The sequence below is a fragment of the Pomacea canaliculata genome, linkage group LG2 (genome assembly GCF_003073045.1).
Source record: "Pomacea canaliculata isolate SZHN2017 linkage group LG2, ASM307304v1, whole genome shotgun sequence".
NCBI lineage: Eukaryota > Metazoa > Mollusca > Gastropoda > Architaenioglossa > Ampullariidae > Pomacea > Pomacea canaliculata.
Window position 1 is genome coordinate 3,564,229 of NC_037591.1, and position 23,733 is coordinate 3,587,961.

The 23,733-nt window shown below is 41.2% G+C and overlaps 1 protein-coding gene across 1 annotated transcript; it reads right to left on the minus strand.

The window, feature by feature from the left end:
• Positions 1 to 13,037: 13,037 nt before the first annotated feature.
• On the minus strand, positions 13,038 to 18,776 carry LOC112557564 (G-protein coupled receptor GRL101-like). The gene is made up of 4 exons (XM_025227508.1): positions 18,187 to 18,776; positions 16,682 to 17,371; positions 15,722 to 16,232; positions 13,038 to 15,094 (listed from the first exon to the last, which is right to left on the minus strand). Exon 4 carries the CDS (start codon positions 14,925 to 14,927, stop codon positions 13,038 to 13,040), a length of 1,890 nt encoding a protein of 629 aa, XP_025083293.1. The 5' UTR covers positions 14,928 to 15,094; positions 15,722 to 16,232; positions 16,682 to 17,371; positions 18,187 to 18,776.
• Positions 18,777 to 23,733: the final 4,957 nt, after the last annotated feature.

Genomic DNA, 23,733 nt, shown 5'->3' on the forward strand with positions numbered 1-23,733 from the left:
ATCAATTCACAAGATGATAAAATTTCAAATATGGCGGTTCTCTAAGCGTTCCGTTATTTCTCTATCCCTAGTCCAGATGTCGTGAGCCACTAATTACTTCTACACACAGCACACTACACTCGTGTAAACCGCACTCGCAATTTATCTTTCCACACAAACGTCTCTTGCCACGTGGAGCGCCCTCTGATGTTGCTGACGTCCCAGAATCCGTTGATCGCAGCGGCCTCCTTTACGAGAGCAGAGACCCTGGCATTGCCATGTGTCACCACGTGTCTCTCTCGTCCTCTTGTCGTCCAGGCCGGACTGTCGCGAGCTCAGCAGGACCTAACAAGGAGTAACTCTTATCTACCAGCCTCAGCTCCTGCTCCCGCCCCTATGACGTCTTTTTCTTCTTCAAGTGACGTGGAACAGATGACTCACACAAAACGTCAGACACTAGACGTCAGACACAAGTCACGAGACAATACGAGATCTACCACAACTCACTGACCTCACTTGACCTGTGTCTAGCCCCAGACCCGCTCATAGAATAAACACTCATTCTGTCCCCCTGCCAGGTGTTACAGCCTTCGCTTCTTTTCTCTCCCTACAACCGTCTGACGTAATCGTATATTGATTCCGTTTTAAGGTTGGTTTCACTTCTCAGTCATTCAAGATAATAGCACAGTCGGTAATTGAATTACTCAGTCACGTAAAAAAAAAAATTCGTGTTTCACGTACCCTGCGTGGCTGTGGTATAGTTGATTTCCAGCTGAAAAGGAACTGCGGATATATTGATAAATAAAGAAAATATCGTACTTGAAGTCTTCATTTTACTTATTACCACTTTGACCTTATTACCTAAAGAAAAGGTCTCGTAAGAAGCCGCGCAGTAATGCACGAGCAACATGTTGTCTTTCCCAAGATCAAAGATCTTTAGGTCAACATCATCACACGACGATTTTCTAGTCACTTGAATTTTAGCCACGTGGTCACGTGGTACAGTGACTATAATTGTACATGTTCCTATCGCAGTTAAATGTGTAGCGTTTATTCCTATCTGCATAAGTCTTACATTGAACTCATCTGATTTTTGTTCTATCAAACATTTTTTAATGTAATCTAGAGAAATATTAACAAAAGAATAAGTGTCATTTGGTAAAGACATGTTTACACTTGTATTGTTATTTTCTTTTATGTACACATCCTCCCTAGTGACGATATCTGACAGTGAAGACGGTGTAAGTCTCCTGTCTAACTGTTCAGTGTCAGACGTGACGTCAGGTGTAGACACTGTCACGTGACTAGTAGAAAAATCGCGTCTGACGAGAGACAGAGAAGATAAGAAGTATTCATTATCAAACCGGCGCGAGTAGTTCTCTGTGTCCGAAGTGTTTGCTAATGTCCCTGAGTTAGAAAATACAAATGTTTCAGTCGTCAGTTTTTGAACAACTAAACCTAGGAGAATCACCGTTTTCCCAACGGAAATCATTTGAGAACTATAAACACTACTCAGTGCTGCGGTCCTGTCAAGTTTCTGTGACTGAGTAACGCCGTGTGGGCTCCTTGTCTGCCAGACTGATTTAAATACACTTACCTACTGCACGCAACCTTGAAATCCTTTGTTCCAGAATAGAATTCTAAAAGTATTTTTTTTAATACGTGTTGTACAGGTAAACTACAGTTAGCTTTTAAAAAATTTCTTTTGAGAAAAGTCAGATATTCGTAGCTTAAAAAACATTACTTTTAGTAAAGGAAGAGAGTGTAAATTGTGTAGTGTGTGTAGGTTCACGGGAGACGTTGACTGACGCCCGTGCTCGCGAGCCCACACACACACACAGACACAGTCGTACACAAACGCACGTAGAGCACAAAATTAGTTTAAAGACATTTTCTGAGGGAATATTAAGATTTACTTTGTCAAAGCTTTTGTGAGTATTTCGCAGCCGTGAATGTCTGTGTCTTGCTATTTTTTGGAAGCGCATGAACAGCGTGAACAACGTCACACAGAGGGAGGTACACGTACATACACACACAATGGTGCGTGCACATACAGATGTGTGCTTTCCTGCACTTGCGTGTATTTTTGGACTTAAAAGAAATGTTCCTATGAAATTGTTTTTATTTCTTTTAAGGTAAAGCATAAATCCATGTTCACACACACACGAGTCATGAGGAGGAGCCAGTGTTCTGGATGTGACTGTGGTTCCAGTCGTAGACTTTAGTCGTCGCCAGTCGTCATGCAGTCATTACACTTCAGCTCTTGTTTCATCTTTTGTCGGAACTGTCGTTAGCTCTCACAGATCTCGTAGTTAATCTGCAGCTTCATAATTTTCTCCTCCATGATCTGGCTTGAAGCACACGGTCCTGCGTGCTTGAGATCTTTGAAGAATGAATTTATTGTCCAGGAAGAGTCTTTTAGGCGTTGTGTGTGGATGATGGTGTCGACACAGAACTTGATGCACCACGAAATGTCAGCAGATTTTCCAAAAGACTTACAAGGAAACTTTAAGGTGTTGCACTGGGAGTCGAACCATCCTGAAGCTGGTCACGTACCAAGACTCTTAATTACACTAACTAATTAGCTAACATTAGTGAAATACTTTGGCAGAAGCAGGACTACATTCAGGTAAGACAAAATGTAATACTTACTTGATTTTATGACTAGTGGAATTTAAATATTATTTGTTGTTTTAATGACAGAAGTTCCAGAAGGCCTAACTCTGTGGCTACGACACAAACGGGGAAATCTCTTATCGCGGGGTGCTCGCGCACTGACCTGTGAGTGGTTACAATCATTTTTCAAGCAGCCAGTCTTAACCGTTAAATGTGGATCTATATATGATATATTGCAGTGGTTCTCAAAGTATTTCGGACCGCGGACCACTTTACTTAAGTAAAAAATATGGCGGACCACCAAGTCCTAAAAATCACTCTGTACTATGAATTTCAAATTTTAATTGCTGCATTTGTTTCATTACAATTCAAAACTAAATGTACTTCTGTGACAGTAGTATAGTAATAAGTTGACATAAAACTACCAACCTCTTTCTTTGTAATTCAAATGGTAATGCGAGGAATGCATAACTTTAAACATTACTCTGCTGACATATGACGACTGTCAGCCGCAGACCACCTGACTTATGCCCGGGAACCACTAGTGCAGCGGTTCTCAACCTGTGGGGCGCGACCCCTTGGGGGGTCGCGACGTGCCTACAAGGGGGTCGCGAAGGTGGTCATTTTTTAAAAAAGTTTCTTATACTGGTATTAGTGAAATTAGTTTACATTGTGTAACCGAGTGGTGAGGGCGATCAAACTCCAAATCTCTTCTCCCTATTCAAGTACACTGTCTCGGCAATGCAGTGACTTCTCACTTCCAAAACTCAAAACACAATCCCCCTCTCAACCTCCAATCTCCCTCCTCTCACCTTTTGCCCTCTCTCTTCCCCAATCTCTCATCTCTGACTCCCCTCTCCCTCTCCAGTCACACCTCTCTTTTTTTTAAAAACATCTAAAAGGCACGCATTCAGGAAACGTCCATCATTCACACCCTTTCATTCGCACGTGCTCAGTCCTAGTACTCTATAGGTCCCTGACAGAAGGCCATGACCAGACAAGGGAAGGACACCACCATATTACAAACAACTGACAAGATGAATGCTTTCGTCCGAAACATTTCGTTGTGGACGCAGAAGATACTCCAAGAAAATATTTTTGATATGTTTCCGTGCTTGTGTAAGTGCAAGGCTGACGTTAACTTGAATCTTGATCAGGTGAAGAATTTAATTATTGCCCATCTAAACGGACTGCAAGAAAGGTTTCAGCATTATTTCGCTGAAATTGATGTGACTAAATACGATTGGATTCGTAATCCATTTCTGGCTGATCCTAGCACAAGCGGGTGATCCACAGAAGAAGAGCAGCTCATCGACCTTTCGAGTGACCAATCCCTGAAAATGGTCTTCCAAACAACACCAGTGCCAACATTCTGGATTAGCATCAACGGTGAATATCCTCTCCTTTCTGAGAAAGCAATGAAAGTTCTGCTGCCATTTTCAACTTCGTATATGTGTGAGCAAGGATTTTCAGCATTGGCAGCACTGAAGTCGAAATACAGAAATCGTGTGGACGCAGAGGCTGAGCTGCGAATAGCAGTGGGTACGAACATCGCACCCAGGTTCGCTTCTCTATGCAACAGCAAGCAGGCTCAACCTTCTCATTAATCAAAGTGAGTGTCCAATAAAATAATATTTATTTGCACCACAGAATTTGCTTTAGTAAAATTTCATTGACAGTTATACTTCTTGCAGATACGAACTTTGTTCTTCCGTTGTTGATTTCCTCGACGCGGCGTTCGAGGTTAGCTAAGGCTCCCCACCCACCCACCCCCCCGCTCTTCCACCGACCTAGCTGGCTAAGGGGGTCGCGGACGTACCGGTGTTCGTCAGGGGGGTCGCCACATGTAAAAGGTTGAGAACCGCTGCACTAGTGGTCCGCGGACCACACTTTGAGAACCACTGATATATTGTATTTATTTTTCTCAAAATTGGAATATGGAAAAGTTGATTCTATGGCTGCAATGCCAAAATTGAAATCTGCCATGGAAATTTAGAAAACTAGGGAAAATAACTTGACAGAAGTTCACTTCAAAAGTAGCATTTCCACAAATTTTATATCAGTTTTGTTGTAACTTTTAGGCAAGTTCTTTGTCATATTGTATTTAACTTTCTTGAAAAGGCAATAAAAGCGATGTGGTATAAGCTGTGATGACAGAGATGCTAAGAAGCTAATATCGATACTCAGATACAAGCTGCCGCACGATAACAAAAGCTCCGCCGCAAACTTTTATTTTTGTCTTTTCTCTAAACATCAGAAGCAGAGGAGGGGGTGGGGTGCCTTTCCAAGTGAACGACGGGACGTGTGAGCTGAGTTCAGGCCGCGACAGCAACTGGCTGCAGGTAGGCGCTGGAAGTCACACCAGCCTGCCGGGTCCTCCCAGCACCTTGCTTGTCGACAATAGCTGGGGGAGAGGGGAGCTTGGAGTACAATACGCCGGGGTTCCTACATTATTTTCTAAATAAAACATCTTTAAGTTTAGTCCTCAGGGGGTTTGAAAGAAACCAGCTACAAACTTTCCTTTGTTACAAGAATAGAAGCTTGTAAAACACAACGTGGCTGACAACAATGCGAAGTTCTTGTCGAAGAGCTTTTTCATCGTCGCTCACCTTTTTCACGGAGATATATCCATCCACCTCCAAGCCTTCCAAACACCCGGTGTGCGACTGATCATGGATGTCTATGACCAGGTCACCGTTGACGACCTCATTGTTCGCTTTCCGTGCAAATCAGTTTTGTTCCCCATTTTGTGCAACAAGAGTTGTAACTTTCGGGGCAGATTAAAATAATCCCTCAGTACAGTTCGTATATTCGTCCTCCGATTATTTAAGCTTCTTTGCATCTACATCCTACTGGGGTTAGCTCAGTGGTAGTAAAAGAGGAAGTATTTTCGTGAACTTTAACTCAAGCGCCTTTAATGAGACAAAATTGTATCGTAAAGGTCTTGACTTACATTTGACTAATGTCTCATTGACAAACCAAAACATTTACGTTGATAGGACAGAGATATGGACCGCGCAACACAATAGATTAGTCATGACCCATCTTCGGTTGTTACACTGGTCTGTTAAAGTGCACTCGCTATCTTAATAGATATAAAAAATGTTATATCTGAGCGTATAAATTGTACAACTAAGAAAGATGGAGGGAGGCAACTATATCCTCCATCACGTGGACTTTCAGCATTAAATACCGAAGGGTGGAAAATCCTCAGAATGATGAATTTATGAAAACAAGCAATTTTGTTCAAACTGTTTCTATCGTGGACAGACAAGCACAACATTTGTCATGTTTAACCAGTGCTTGTATTTGTGGGAATTGGATTTTATAACCGTTTACTTATGAATTCTTGAAGAAATATTTTGTGTAATCTAGCACTACTTGGTTCATTCCTTACATCTTCATCCATGCAGCTAGTTCATGTTTTTCAGAGTTTTATCAGTTTGTGAAGCTTCTGATTCAAGAATCTTTATTTTTTTCACTCTTTCATGGATATTGAGATATTCAAAATATAGATATACTGACATTGCTACACATCTCATATGCAATATCCCTCACACACACACACACATTCACTGGTCAGTTTGTAACAGGTAATACATTAAAAGCTAATTTTCTACCTCACTCACTTGTTTTTCCTTCTTCTAGCTCTATAACACAAATTGGATAACTAAATATGTCATTAAATAATTCAAAGTATATAAACACATGTAAACAAGTGAAAAGTTTTTAAGGGGGTGTTTCTGCCCCTCTCTTTCCTTCTTACCTAAACACAGATATTCTTACTCTTATAATTTCATATATATGTAGAGGGCCGGTTGTCCAGCGCTTGTTAGGCAGAAAATGCTGATGCATGACAGTAAGTAAAGGTACGATTGTGAAAGAGCGCGAAAAGTAACCCACCCGCGAGGTATACAAGGGCAGAGCTGAGACGTAAGGACAGGGGAGAAAACTCCGCAGAGAAGGCGCGAGACAAGCGACGCAGCCGTGACTGTAGATCTATTGGCATTAAAAGAATTGTGTAACTGCTGACAGGCTCCTGCCTTTCTGGTTTGAGTGCTGGATTGTTGTGGTCACTGTTCTACTCCCTCAATCACAACACCACTCGGTTACATATATATATAATCCCCCCTTACATACATACTCATTGATGCTTATATATACACAAACCACATGCACATATATATATATAAGCCTCTCCCCAACACACACACATCTCCTTACGTATGCATTTGTAGCCCCCACCCACCCACACACACACCTACTCACTCATTTCTGCATGTATATATATATATAAAATCCCCCTACACACACACACAGTCTCATATTTGCTTATGTACAGTCTGCTATCTGCTTATATATATATAATCCCTCCCACACACATATATATATATCTGCATATATATAATATTCCCTGACACACACACCACTACTCACCTCATATTTGCATATTTATAATCCCCCCCCCCCACACTGCTGTCACACACCCATCGGCACATGCAGGAGAAGACGACTCGCCTGCACACTTTTGCGCAGCAGGTCGGACTGCACATCAGCCGGACAAAGACAGAAGTGATGACCCTGAACACCACCAATACAACCGATCAGCATAGAGGGAGAAGACCTGCCGATGTTGAAAAGCTTCACCTACTTGGGCAGCGTGGTCACGCAAGATGGAGGAGCAGGCCGTGACATCCAGAGCAGACTGAGCAAAGCCAGGGGCATCTTTTGTAGCCTACGCAACATCTGGAAGTCGACACAGTACAGCATCAATACCGAAGCTGAGACTTTACCAGAGTCTGGTCATGTCCACTCTACTGTATGGCTCGGAATGCTGGCGAATGACTGACAGCGACCTCAACAAACTGTCAGTCTTCCACACCAAAAGCCTGCGAAGAATCCTGGGCATCTTCTGGCCAAGGACAATCTCAAACAAAGAACTACTTGCCCAGTGCGGGCAGGAGAGTATGGCCACCATCCTGTTGAAGAAGCGATGGCGCTGGATTGGTCACGTCCTCCGAGGCGGGAGCAACTCCATCCTAAAAACTGCCTTACACTGGACGCCAGAAGGAAAACGCAAGCGAGGTCGGCCCAAGATCACCTGGCGCCGAACTGTGGAGGCAGACATGAAGACCCTAAACCTCAGCTGGGGGGAGTCTAGCTCAGGACAGGCAAAAGTGGAGGACCTTTGTCGCTGCCCTACGTGCCGACCGGCATAACGGGAACTAACTAACTAACTAACCACACTCATGCGCACTTGTATCTGCTCAGGTGCTCGTGTACTCCCACCAGGGATGGGCAAGCTACTTTTAATTTGTAGCCGGCTAGGCTACAGCTACTTTTTTTCAAAATGTAGCCGGCTACACTACAGCTACAATTTTTCAAAAAGTAGCCAGCTACTTTGGGCTACTTTTAAAATGTAGCCAGCTTCTTTGGCTACTTTTAAAAGCGTGATGTTATAACAGTTAGCTGTAGCCAGCTGGCTGTAGCAACATACACAACATCAAACATACACACAAACACTATTACTTGCTTTACAAAGTTTTTATTATAATAATGAAACGGAGAACTGCGATATACCGACAATTTTATTTAGTGAATCCATAAATGCTTTCATTCATTCCTTGCCCCCTTCCTCCCCCGGCCTTTTTCACACAATAAGTACACGTATTTTACGATTATATTAAACATTTCTGGATCTTTTTCCTCATCCTGTTTTAGTGACAAAAGAAATTATATAAGTTTTCCGATAAACATTTGTTTTCTATAACTATTGTTCCCTATTACTTAGAAATGAAAACTAAACAGATGCTTAAGTATCAGGTACCTGGTGGAATTTTCAATAAGTTAGGTTATGTGGTGATGAAAAATGTCAACCTCTTATCAATACTGTGACAATGAACAACAGACCATTGAAATAAATGAGTTTGCATGGAATATAAGTAAAACACTGCTTAATTAATTTAGGCAAGCAGATCATAAGGCATTTTTTTTCTAACACTGACACTGAAAACAAAGAAAGGAACACAAACTAATTGTTTCCAAAAGCTGATAGGGGTGAAAAGTATAGTCCTAGCATACTAGAATAGACTTTAATTATATAGTAGGATGTCAAATGTAGCATATAAACACTGAAATATAGTTTTCAAAAATGATCTGATACAAGATATATTTATTTTAAATCTTTAAGCTTGAATTTCTCTGTCGTTTTTGACATCCAGTCCTAAACTATAAAAACATATTTCTCAAGATTGGCTTGTGCTACAGCAGTAAAATTTTGCAATTTTGTTTAAAAATGCATAAGCTACAAAGTGATGCATTTGAGAAATGATATAAACATTACTTTTGATAAAATTAACATTTTTCTAAATATTTAATTGCCACATTCACACTGAGTCGGGGGGTACCATGTCTGATTTTTTATATCTCCTAGAAATCTTGAGATATCAAAACGGCTTATGCATCAGTTTTCTTATCAGTGCCTCTAGTTTACAAAAACCCAAAACCTTTGGTATATGAGTTATGGTATTGTGTAAATTTGTTTTTTAAATGCTTGTACGTTTTGAAACAAAAACGTTGATTAAAGTCACAATTTTCACTTTAGGTACTCAAAACAGTTTTAAAGTGCTATATTTATGTTATTTTGTTACTCTATATTTAAAAACCCTTAAAGATATTTAAAATATGGATTTTAATTTTTGGAGTGTACCGGTAACCTTAAAACAAATCTACATTCTTTTAGTCCTTCATGGAATTGAATTTGACCAGAACTTTGGCCTCGAAGTTGCTGTCTGTCACCCTAGTGCGCAGCTTTGTCATGATAAGTCCTGCCAGACTGAACAATCTCTCAACCGCAGCACTCCTTGGCAAGACGGTGTCGACGAATGGTCGTGTAACCAACACGTCAAATGGCTACGTAGAGTGGGCTGTCGTACCAGAAATAACACAGAGATTGAATTCCACACTGAAGTTTTCTTTAATTCAGTATCTTTTTCTCAGCAGCTGGCCTAACTTCTCTCTCTCTCCAATTCACAAAGAGGTCCCACACCACTGTCAGCCCTGCTATTTATTCTCCCTCCCCTCGAACATTCTAGCACAGACATTCTATTTCGTGGCAATAAAGACATTTTTGAACATTGCTACATTGTTGAACATCATTTCCTCCTCGCACAAAGACATTCTATCTTTTACATTGCTGCCGTGCTGAACATTCTGGAATATAGATGCAAATCTACAACCCAAAGACATTATACTTTGTACACTACTAGAGTGCTACAGTTCGTGAAAGTAGCCACATGTAGCCAAGCTACAGCTACTTTCTAAAATGTAGCTACGGCTACAAGCTACTTTTTTAAAATTTGTAGCCGGCTAAGCTACAAGCTACAAAATTTGTAGCCGGCTACAGTAGCTGTAGCTAGGCTACAGCTACTCCCCATCCCTGACTCCCACCCACCACCACAAGCACTCATATCTACTTATATATAAATAGTTAGAACCCACCAACACACACATCTCTGCTTACATATGTAAATCTCCCCACATACACATATTTGCTTATAGATATACTACCCACACCCACACATGCATATACTCATGTTTACTGATATATATGTATGTGTGTAAGCCTCCCCCATACACACCTGTATACACATTTTCTTAATTCGTCTAGATTACCGTCCTAATAACAAACTGAGCTCATCGTCTTTTATTTGTTGATGTCAATAAACAATGTAACTTCTAGGCATTAGGATTGTGAGTATATTAAGGTGAGAAATTATTTGTGTGTTGATCAGCAAATTTGCTTAGAGTTAAATAGATAATGAAATTACAAAGTATGTAGAGCCTTTTATTGATAGGGCTTCATTTTGTCTACATGTTTCTTGTATACATGTATTGGACTGTAGGTTTGTTTTGCAATCCTTTCGTGTGTGGTGCGTTAAGCAAACACGTGTACAAGCGCCTTACAAATTCAAAGTGTAATAGTATATATAAGTTTACTTTATTTTCCATTCGAGTCTGATATCAAGTTGCTGTCGATAAATCCCACTACTTTTGGAAATTCACAGGCCCGATGTGTCTGCATATCTGGATATGATATTCCGTTAGGTGCTCGCCGATGGAAACATCAGTGACTCTCGCCACAGTACGAATAACAGTCGATTAGTCGACATCAGTGAATTCTCCACACACTTTTTGAAAAAAAAGTTTGATGTGGCAAAATATCGTCAAGTGATGAGCACTTGTAGTAGAGATGTTAGTGTACCTTGCCGACTGGTGACAGCGATCTCGCATGACACTTCAGCTGTCAGTGCTAGAATGTTGTCTCGCCTCAAATAAATTTTGCAATACAGTTTTAAGTCATCCAACACTTCAAACGGGTGTGATCTGTCACCAAACACCCGATTTCGTCTCGACGATCGACGTTGTTGCCAGTGAACACAGTGAAGGCCGCTAATGTACTCCCGAGTAGCGAGTTACTCAGCCCCGGGGCCACCATTACTACCTGTTAACTTCCCTGACTCGGTCCGAGATCAAAGGGTGACTAGGAGCAACCCACGTGTATGATTAGGCAGCTCAGCCTCAGACTAGTAGAAACTCACTTTCCGGCAGTTGTGTCGATAAGACGTTAAGTTGTGGGAAGCAAACTTGATATCAAGTTGGTGGGAGTATAGCTTCTACAAGGACAGTGGATTATAGTTATATCTACCAACTGGAATTATATGTGCAAACTGTGCATGATACGTGTGAACTGTGAATTACACACGTGGACTGTGGATGATAAGTGTCAACTGTGGAATACCGACTGTCCAGTTCCTGCGTCGTCAAGAGGGAATGACTGCCGCCAAAGACATAAGTACCCGTGTATAAATAGCAAACCACGGTGTTGAAATAGTTGCTGCTTGTGATTATATGATTTATTTCTTTTTTGCCTAATTATATCTTCTTTTACATACATATACCGATGCAATAACATCACATGTCATAGCAAATAGTACTGAAAGAGCAGAGCACGCGATTGTTTATTAGAATTAATTGAAAGCTGTGTGTAGTGTGTGAACTAGTCGTAGGTATTGGTGCGCCATCTGTCGGGGAACAAAGGCAGATGATCAGAGCTAAGCACGTGTTGTGACTTTTCTAAAGACTTTTACTGAATGTTAATTTACTTAATGAAGATCGAGAATATTGCACTGTGTAGTGAAGGGATTTTTGTAATTTCAATACCAATCTGTCACCAAACACCCGATTTGTCTCGACGATCGACGCTGTTGCCAGTGAACACAGTGAAGGCCGCTACGTGTACTCACGAGTAGCGAGGTACTCAGCCCAGGGATCACCGATAACTTGACACGAGAACCTCCAGACTGGAGACTGGCTCCCATTCATACGAATTTTTCGCTTCTATCCACCCGGATGAGCGCTACACCCGTTTAAACCCTTTCTCCGATCTACATGCATACGGGGCCATGTCAGTAACAGAAGCGGTGGTAGCTTGACCAGTGCCCTATAGTCTATACCAACTTCACTAAACTCACCCCATAGCTTGGTGTGCTCGACGATAACTTTTCTGTCGTTTGGCTTCTAATTGTCGCCGGGACATTAACAATGACTAGCTAAAATTTTTTCGCGGACCAGGTAAAATGTTTCATGGGGGGGCCAGATGTGACGGGCAGGTCAAGTGTCTTTGAAATCCTGTGTCAACGCATAGTTTAATATTATGGTCTTGCTCTACTCTGGGAGACACAACACATGTAATCCTTAAAATATCACCAGCAAGTCATTGGAGATTTGGAGTTATCTAGGAATATTTTAAACACGTTAAACCTGAACTCTTTCAAATAATAAAGATAATGATGATGATGAAGACACAGACGCACGCAATAAAGAAAGAATATCATATGAGATGACACGTATGTAGCCAGAAGTTGCTCCCAGCCTGCATAATTTAAAAAAAAACTAATTGAGGCTGCTAATGTTCCTTTCCACATCACAGGTCCAGTAATGAAACCGATCTCAGAGGCTGAAGCTACCCACCACTTTTTCATTTCTTTGCCTGCAGAATACTGGATCGAAAATTCACAATGAGTTCACAAGACGCCAGAAGAAAAGCAGCGAACATCCAGTAAACTGTCAACTGTTTGCCCTCCTTCGTGAGTCGAAAACGAAACACTTTCGTTAAGTGAAATAAACTTGATGAAACACTACAGTAATCCTCAGCAGAAAATGATATAATGGAAGTAAGATGTCTACAGCATGTGTAAATGATTACCAAATAAGCATCATTTAACTATTAAATGCCTTTTAAAGTAAAAAAAAATTAAAAACCAGATGCATACAATTAGATAAGAAACATCTTAATTGTTCTATAAAGAAAAACAAGTCATGAAAATACATTAACTTTTTAGCAATTCAGATTTCACATAAAAAGATTGTGAATTATTTTCTCACGTACACTGAGTTATTTCGGTGTTTCTTTTTTGAGAAAGTGATATAAAATATTTCTTTAGATTCACTTCCCTAGCCTTTCGGCTCCGCTCCATCATCACGTTGTATGTGTACAGGAAGGGGTTCAGAACAGAGTTGAGAGGAACAATGAAGATGACGAGAGCGACGATGACCTCACTAGAGACTGGCGTGCCGCGGGCCGCTAGAAGTCCCAGCAAGGCCACGGGGAACTTGCAGCAAAAGTCAGACACAACCACTGTCATCAGTCGACGGGCGATGGTCAGGTCCTTGGTTTTCATGGATGAGTCGGAGTTTGTCATACTGTTGACTCTTACAGACCAAAAGATAAAAGCCTGACCGGCAGCAATGAACAGGAAGAAAATACTGTTTAGTATAATCATGACACCAAAAGAGTAGTCGTTACCTGCAAAGTAGTTCCTGATAAATGGAATCGGAATACAGATACCGTTCTGACTGTAAAATTTCCAAACAGCTGTTGGTGGCAGCAAAGGAATCACTGCAATACTAACACCTAAACTCCATACTATACCGGAAGCTATCCACGCAGAACTTTTACAAAAGTGAAGGACACTAAATGGAAACGCGATGACAAGGAGTCGGTCTAATGTGACGAGAAGGATAATGAAAGCTGACACTTCACTAGACAGTAGACAGAGAAAGCCGGCCAGCTTACACACAAAACTATTTCTCCATTTTAAGTCGTTCCACAAGTAGTTTCCCAGGTACACACGGTCAGCTATTCCTATGATGGCCAGGTACACACCCATCACAAAGTCAGCTATACTTAAATTAGTGACAAAGACATCAAAACCAAGGTTGCTTGTTTTCTTACTGATAAACACACGGTAAATAAAACTTCCCGCGTTGCCCATCAGAGCTAAAGACGCGAATAACGAGAGGAAGACACGGTATGTGTCTGAGCGCAGGAGAGCATCACAGGACGAGATCTCGTCAGATGGCGCTTCACACTTTTTCAGAATAAACCGTTCAGGAAGAGAGGCTGGACAACAGACCTTGTAGTTGTCAGTATAGAGGGACTCTAACTTACTTAAGGAGGTAAATGTTTGTGGTGGGAAATAGTTCACAGTAGACCCCTTTAAATCTAGACTTCGTAGTTCAATCAGGTTTGTAAACACCTCGCCAGCAACGGTTTCAACGCCGCAGTCAGAGAGATTGAGTTTCTGTAGATTAGGAAATGTTTCAGAAATTATAACATCCAGTATTGAAAACTTAACTCTGGAAACATCAAGGTCTATTACCTGCCCTAGTACAGGATGAGGAGGTCTGTCATTTGGGTGTAAGGATGAAAGAGGATTACCTGAAAGATCCAAAGATCTCAGATTATGTAAATTACAGAAATTATTATAACCTAATGATTTAATATAGTTATCACTTAGGTCAAGGATCCTAAGGTTAACGAAGTTCAGATCGTCAAAAATCCTGATACTACAGTTGTTAAAGCTGAGATAAACAATCATGGTGTTATTGACAACATCTCTGGGGGTCATCCCCGAGCCACTTGCATCAAGATACCGAAGTTCCAGGTAACTGGATGCTGCAAACCTTGCCGTGCAGGTGAAGGCCAGTCCGTGACACACACACGTGTCAGGACAAGAAAGGTCACACAGCAGCTCGTCGTCTCCCTCAGGACACTGTGACCAACCGTCACACACGTGATCAGGGTGCAGGCAGACGTGTGACGAGCGGCAGCGGTAGTAGCCGGGACAGGTGTAGGTGTCACACGCCGTCTCGTCCTGTTTACCAGGACAGTCAAAGACACCATTACAGCGAACATAGACTGGGAAACAGTAGAAGTTACTTCCTGGACACTGGAAATGGGTTTCAGGACACAGAGGTTCACGTGTCATAGACAGCGGCTTTACTGCTCTTAGATAGCCATCAAAGTCAATGTCTATGACGGAAGGGTAAGGTTTCCCATTTTTACATGTAGATAGCCTCGCTCGCTGCACATGACTTCGTCTGAACCATCAGCACAATGCCAGAAATTGTCACATAGCAGCCCAACGTGAATGCACTGGAAAGAACACATGTTGTTAAGTATGAACCAGAGCGCCTTTCTGTAGAACGATAGATATACAGCGTTATGAAAGTGTTAGTACATTTATAGGATATAAAACATTTTATCTTCGAAAATAAAATTAATTCTTACAGATTAGTGTTAGTTTTACGATTTATTTTCAACATTCTTTTGCATTCTCTGTTAAACTTAAATATAGTGTTGCCAACTGCACTTACTTTTTCCAGAACAAAAAACCTCCCTGTAAAAACTTACAGATATCTCATACATAAATGAGGCTACAGATGATCATAAAGGTTTTTGAATAAGAAACTGCTCTCAGGCTGGCAATAAAAATTGCAATCACAAAGAAACTATAAGAATAATTCTATTGTAACTATGGAATGTATTTTCCGGATTCAGATTGTTACAATTAAATCTCTTTTCTTTTTATTAGTTACTGTCCGTAGTCCCTTTGTACTACCTCCCATAGTTTTGACATTTTTCTGTCATTATGGCTTCTCTGATCATTTTTGTTGAGATGAAATGCTGACGCAAACGTGGTCGGGAAATGTTATGATTTAATTATTATTATGTGGATACTACAGCTACTGCCCTCCCCTCCACACACACACACTGTCTTACCTGTTTGTTGGTACACTCGAAAACATTTTTGCTACGTGAACACGAAGAAAATATGCAAAAGTTCTCGTCACTGTTATCGATGCAATCAGGGCGATGATCGCACACAAGGGAGTAGGGCACACGTTGATACTCGTTGATACACGAGAATGAAGGCGGAAGTGACGTCAGAGGAGTATTACATGTCTTAGCGTTGTCGTACTTGTCCGCCCAGCACTCACTCTTGACATCACAAGCGAGGAAAGTGTGTGTGTAGTGGACTGACGGACACTGCAAGACGTCCACTGACCAGTTGGCTGTGAGTGACACCGGCATCTGTGGTAAAGTGTCGTCGCCACTAACGGCAAACTTGCAGAAGAATGAAGACGGCATCGGATTGGTGCAGGCTAATGTTTTTATATGTAGTTTTTTTTGGTGAAAGTAGATGCCAATGCAGTCGCTAAATATATAATGAACATCTATTGGCAGAAAGTGGCGGAATATTCCATCCAGCCCTGTGAACCCTTGACTGTACCTAACACGAAAGAAAGAATGTGAGAAATTTCACTTCCCGACTGATCATACTCATTCTTTTACACCATGAAAACTACACTGAACGATGAAACGTAATGTTCTGTAACTATTTGTGATTATGGTAATGACTTCTGGTTTACTTGGATGGTATTCAGGTGGAGAATAGTCGCTGAATGCACACATGAAAAGTCAAAGGAGGTAATTTGAACAATATAGGGCTTAATAATTAGCAGCTTTATTTTATAGATTGTCGATTAGTTATCTCAGTACGTGCGCGCGCGTGTCTGTTTGTAAAGAGGTTCAATTTGTGCGATGATCTTTGAAGAAAATGATTGTTTTGTAAGTAAACACTTAGTCAAGATAAAACTTCAAAGTCAATTTAAAAACTAGAGATCAAGGCATACTTAATTAACAGATACTAAAAGGAAATTGAAAACAACAGTAGCTTACATGTATGGCAATGCAGGGGAAGCTATTACAAGCCCGTAAAACAAGTCAGTACACGGACGATATAGCATAATATCGACAGTTGCCTCCCATTCTGCCAGTGTGCTCGCTGCCATCAGCAGCATACCTCGAGAGTCGCAGGTTTCCGCAGCTGTGTTCCACGAGACTTTATGGTCTGTCTTCACAAACTGTAGACATGTGCCATTAGCTGACTGGAAGCCTGGACCACACACGTGACTGGTGTAAGGACAGTCCACTTCGTCCTCGCCGCCCACGCAGTCGGACACCAGGTTACACCGGAAGTGCAGGCGGAAGTCGGGCCAGTGCGGCACAGAGCAGTTCCACCTGCCGTCCTCAGTTGTTGGGGAAGAGCGGAGAGGGCGTGAAAAGAGAAATCAAGGCGAAATCCTGTCTCTGGATATAACACAGACTTTAAGTGAATGTACAGCTTGCTGACATTGTAGAGAGAAACAGGTGGCTTGTGACTGGTACAAAACTCATCGATCACAGACTTGTTTAGAAAACGTTCAGTGTAAAGAGAAATTTTGTACGATCTGCACCGTTCAGATTCTTCGATATTGGCTTCTTGCAAACTGACCATTACTTTATGATGCTCGGGGATACGTATCTCAGTCCAGCTATCCATGAATGGATGCAGAGTTTTCTGGTTCCAATAGGGTATTTGAACATATCCTGTAATCAGTTGTATACATATGACGATAAGCTACGTACACATATACTCAGGTACACACATTAGCACACACACATGAACACTGGACATAAAAATACAAATGCAATCAACTTGATGTAACCAAGGCGATTTGCAACTACTTTGAAATAATGAGTATATACTGTTAGAATGTTTCTTCGTTTGTACGAGTTGAATTAACTGGTATTTTGGGGGAAAATATTGCTTCCTGTTAAACGACAAAACATTTGAGGTTTGACAGCTGGAAAATGCCTGCTAGTCTCCATTTGAGCCCCGTTTTTCCTCACTTTCCCATTGTGTCCACCAACCAAGTCAGAGAGCGACGACTTCTACCCCAGGTGACAGGAATACTTTGCGCTGTCTCAGTCCAGCTGGCGTTCCCGATGTTCCGTCGTCGCTGACCAGCCCCTCTAGTCAAGATTCTCTGACCCAAGCCAGCTGACTTTCTTTCAAGTCTACGTCGTCCTGTCTCAAGTCTCGCTCGGCATTAACTGTTCCTCTCGCACCGGCAACATACCGAGAAAGGTCTTGCAAAGTTCTTGTTCACTTGCTTAAATTTATACATTACCGGATTGCCATAAAAAGAACTCAGTTATCAACTAGCCAGCGCGAACAAAAGACACTTTAAACCCTATGTAATAAGACAAACGTACACTATCCTTGCACACTCGACGAGCCGCCGCACATGACAACGAGGAAGAGATTTGAAGGTGAATCACTTGTCGTGAACTCCGAGGAATGAGCACGGAAAGATGGTCAGAGGCTGCGATTGCTGCTGCCTCGGGATGATCACACTCACCTGTACCGAGTCAAGCCGACTTTACCGTACGCGCACACTTACACTAAAGTGCTAATTATACTTGAACTTAACTCCGATCCACCATCGCGCATCCCCTCTAACCAACACAAAGCAATATAGATGTGATAAAGAAAGTTCTTAATAATCGAGAATTTTCCAAATCAATTTGCAACACGATACAATTTCTAATATATCCTTTCTCTAAGCGTCCCGTTATTTCTCTCTCACTGGTCCAGATATCTTGAGTCACTGCTGACGTACGAGAATCCGTTGATCGGAGCGGTCTCCTTCACGAGGGCAGAGACCCTGGCACTGCCGTGTGCCTCACTGTCTCTCTGTCCTCTCGTTCTCCAAGCCGGACTGAGGTCTCCAGCTTAGCAGGGCCTAACAAGGACCAACCTCAACCTCTACTCCCGCCCATATGACGCCTTTTCCTGCTTCAAGTGACGTGCAACAAATGACGCACACAAGACGTCAGACATTAGACGTCCCACACAAGACCTCATTGGTACACGAGACCTACCACTGACTCACTGACCTCACTTGACTTGTGTGGAGCCCCACCCGCCCATAGAATAAACACTCATTCTGTCCCCATGCCGGTGTTACAGCCCTCACTTCTTTTCTCTCCCTACAACCGTCAGAATAATTGTGTGTTGATTCAGTTGTCAGGTTGGTTTCACTTCTCACTCATTTAGTATAGCAGCGAAATAGTCGGTAATTTAATTACTCAGTCACGTAAAAAAAATCCGTGTTTAACGTACCCTGTGTGGCTGTTGTATAGTTGATTTCCAGCTGAGAATAAACTGCGGATATATTGATAAATAAAGAAAATATCGTACTTGAAGTCATTTTGCTGATCACAACTTTGACCTTATTGCTAAAAGAAAAGATCTCGTCAGACTCCACGCAGTAACCCACGAGCGAGTATCTGTCTTTTCCAATGTCGAAGATATCTAATACATCATCACACAATGTTTCCCTAGTCACCTTCACTTGAATTAGAGCCACGTGGTCACGTGGTACAGTTACTATAATTGTACATTTTCCTATCGCAGTTAAATGTGAAGCTCTTATTCCTATCTGCATAAGTCTTACATTGAACTCATCTGATGATTGTTCTATCAAACATTTTTTAATGTAATCGAGAGAAATATTAACGGAATAATAAGTGTCATCTCGTAAAGACATGTTTACACTTGTATTGTTATTTTCTTTTGTGTGTACATCCTCCCTAGTGACGACATCAGAGAATGAAGACGGTGTAACTCTCCTGTCTAACTGTTCAGTGTCAGACGTGACGTCAGGTGTAGACACTGTCACGTGACTAGTAGAAACATCGCGTCTGACGAGAGACAGAGAAGATAACAAGTATTCATTATCAAACCGGCGCGAGTGGTTCTCTGTGTCCCAAGTGTTCCCTAATGTCCCTGAGTTAGAAAATACAAATGTTTGAGTCGTGAGTTTTTGAACAACTAAACCTAGGAGAATCACCGTTTTCCCAACGGAAATCATTTGAGAACTATAAACACTAGTCAGTGCTGCGGTCCTGTCAAGTTTCTGTGACTGAGTGACGCCGTGTGGGCTCCCTGTCTGCCAGGCTGATTTAAATACACTTACCTACTCCCCGTCAGCTTGAAATCCTTTGTTCCAGAATAGAATTCTTAAAGTATTTTTTTTTTAATACGTGTTGTACAGGTAAACTACAGTTAGCTTTTAAAAAATTTCTTTTGAGAAAAGTTAGATATTCGTAGCTTAAAAAACATTACTTTTAGTAAAGGAAAAGAGTGTAAATTGTGTAGTGTGTGTACGTTGACGGGAGACGTTGATTGACGCCCGTGCTCGCAGGCGCGCACACACACACAGACAGACACGGTCGTACACAAACGCTCGTAGAGCACAACAATTAGTTTAAAGACATTTTCTGAGGGAATATTAAGATTTACTTTGTCAAAGTGTCTTGCTATTTTTTGGGAAGCGCACGAACAGCGTGAACAACGTCACACAGAGGGACGTACACGTACATACACACAAAATGGTGCGTGCACATACAGATGTGTGCTTTCCTGCACTTACGTGTATTTTTGAACTTCTTGAAACTTTTCCTATGAAATTGTTTTTATTTCTCTTAAGGTAAAGCATAAATCCATGTTCACACACACACACAGACTCACGCCATGAGGAGGAGCCGGTGTTCTGGGTGTGACTGTGGTTCCAGTCGTAGACTTTAGTCATCGCCAGTCGTCATGCAGTCATTACACTTCAGCTCTTGTTTCATCTTTTGTCGGAACTGTCGTGAGCTCTCACAGATCTCGTAGCTTAACTGCAGCTGTAGAATTATCTCCTCCATAATCTGACTTAAAGCACATGGTCCTGCATCCTTGAGATCTTTGAAGAATGAATTTATTGTCGAGGAAGAATCTTTTAGGCGTTGTGTGTGGATGATGGTGCTGACACAGAAGTCGATGCACCTCAAAACGTCAGCAGATTCTTGAAGAGCCTGACAAGGAAACTTTAAGGTGTTGCACTGGGAGTCGAACCATACCTGAAGCTGGTCATATATCAAGACTCTTAATTACACTAACTAATGAGCTTACATTAGTGAAATACTTTGGCAGAAGCAGGACTACATTCTGGTAAGACGAGCCACGCGGCACAACACCTTGATTCTTGCAAGGAGCAACTCGTTTTTTTTTTTTTTTTTTTTTTTTACTTTATAACATCGGTTACGACAACGAACCCAGTACAAAATGTAGTCCTTACTTCATTTTATGACTAGTGGAATTTAAATATTATTTATTCTTTTAATGACAGAAGTTCCAGAAGGCCTAACGCTGTGGCTACTCTTATTGCGGGGTGTTCACGCAATGACCTGTGAGTGGTTACAATCATTTTTCAAGCAGCCACTCTTAACCTTTAAATGTACATATATATATATGATAAGTTTTGTTTATTTTTCTTATAATTGGAAAACGGAAAATTGATTCTATGGCTGCGATGCTGTTATTTAAATTTACCATGGAAATTTAGAAAGTTATGGAAAATAACTTATTTAACAGAAGTTCACTTCAAAAGTAGTATTTCGACAAATTTATGTCAGTTTTGTTGTGACTTTTGGGCAAGTGCTTTGTGATATTTCATATAACTTTCTTGAAAAGGCAATAAAAGCGATGCGATATATACTGCTATGACAGGTAATGCCAGAAGTCACCTATCGATATAAAGACACAAGCTGCCGCACGATCACAAAAGCTCCGCCGGAAACTTTTGTTTTTGTCTTTTCTCTAAACATCAGAAGCAGAGGAGGGGTGGGGTGCCTTTCCAAGAGAACGACGGGACGTGTGAGCTGAGTTCAGGCCGCGACAGCAACTGGCTGCAGGTAGGCGCTGGAAGTCACACCAGCCTGCCGGGTCCTCCCAGCACCTTGCTTGTCGACAATAGCTGGGGGAGAGGGGGTCTTGGAGTACAATGGGCCGAGGTTCCTAATTATTTTCTAGATAAAACATCTTAAAGTTTAGTCCACAGCGGGATGCGAGAAACCAGCTACAAACTGTCCTTTGTTACCAGAATAGAAGCTTGTAAAACACTATGTGGCTGACAACAATGCGATGGTCTTTTCAAAGAGCTTTTTCATCGCTGCTCACCTTTTGCACGGAGATATATCCACCCGTCTTCGAGCCTTCCAAACGCCCGGTGTGCGACTGATCATGGATGTCTATGACCAGGTCACCGTTGATGACCTCAGTGTTCTCTTTCCGTGCAAATTAGTTTTCTTTCCCATTTTGTGCGACAAGAGTTGTAACTTTTGGGGAAGCTTCAAATAAACCCTTTTTACAATTCTCATATTCTTCCTCCGATTATTTAAGCTTCTTTGCATCTACATCCTACTGAGGTTAGCTCATTGGGAGTATAAGAGAAAGTATTTTCATAAAGTTTAACTCAAGAGCTTTTAATGAGACAAGATTCAAAATTGTATCGGAAATGTCTTGACTTAGATATGACAAATGTCTCATTGACAAATTAAAATAATCACGTTGATAGGACAGAGATATGGACCGCGACACAGAATAGATTAGTCATGACCCATCTTCGGTTGTTACATTGGTCTGTTAAAGTGCACTCGCTATCTTAATAGATATAAAAATTAAATGTTATATCTGAGCGTCTAAATTGTATAACCAAGAAAGATGGAGGGAGCCAACTATATCCTCCACCGCTTGAACTTTCAGAATTAAATACCGAAGGAAAGTCCCCAGAATGATGAAAGTAGGAAAACACATTTAGAGGAACTGCTGAGGACGTTGCTGCACATGTCTGTTCATCTTCTGCATGCAGGACCGACATGCAGGACTCGACGTCATTATCGACTACTTTCGCCTCACGTGAGTGAACTCACAGGTCATGACCCACATACAGCTCCGTGCAAAAGAAAGTCGAGGCTTTTAACAGATGAAAGCCATGAAGCGTTTAGAAAGCGTAAATAAGTACTAAATGCGTTTAAACGACTTACAACTGTCTTGTTGCTATGTGGTCCTAATGTTAGTGAATGATTTACTCAGATTATCTATTTCATTATTGTCGTTGATATGCTAATAGCAATTAAACATTTTCACATCGAATTTCCCGGCCAGAAATGCGCTTTGACTAAACAATCGGTTTAATGTCTTTTTTTGGTCTCTCTCTCTCACACACACACGAACACAAAGTCGTAAGCACACACATTTTTTCGCGATTGGGAATAGTCCTATTTATAAATACAATGATGTTGTACTGTTGTGCAAATTTATATGTACATAGCTGACAACACATTCTCAGCTTCACAGATGTTGAAAATCAACTCGTAAATTCGAACCGCGTTGATGCACTACCTACAGTGTTACAAGTGTAAGTGCTTATCATTGAAGTTTCAAACCACAGGCTGTCAAGATGTTTGCGGTCCATTGTTAAATGTGAGCCAGCAGCATCAAGGACCATAAGTGCTGTGACACAAGCTCTGCTCAGTCCTAATGACACAGTGGATTAGTTTTCCGGATCACGATGAGGCAGAGCTGCAGAGAGAGAAAATTCTATAAAATAGCACGAGTCACAGGTGTCTTTGGGTGTGTAGATGGAACTCTCATTTCAATAAAAAAAAAATCCACCTGAAAACGAAAAATGTACCTTCAATTAATATACAGGTGAGTAAATTTTTTTTTCCTTAAATTTTCTTTGACTTTAAGTTGTTGCCAGCACATTTGTTTTGTATTGTGCCAACATGTAACAACTTTGTGGAATATTCCTGTAATCCTTATATTTCGAGTCATCACTTTGTCAGGATTTTCATATGATGTGAATTATGTTTAAAATTATTTTTTGTGATTTTTATCTTTCACTTCACGTTTCTCGTGTAGTTACTTTGAATATAACTACATCTTTAAGTACACATCACTGTGCATGTAAGCATTTATACCCTGTAGCTGTGCTAAGGTTGGAAGAAAATCATTTAGGACCACTTCTGAAAGATAAAAAAAAAAGTTTCTGTTTACCCCATTATTTTATAGAAGGCAT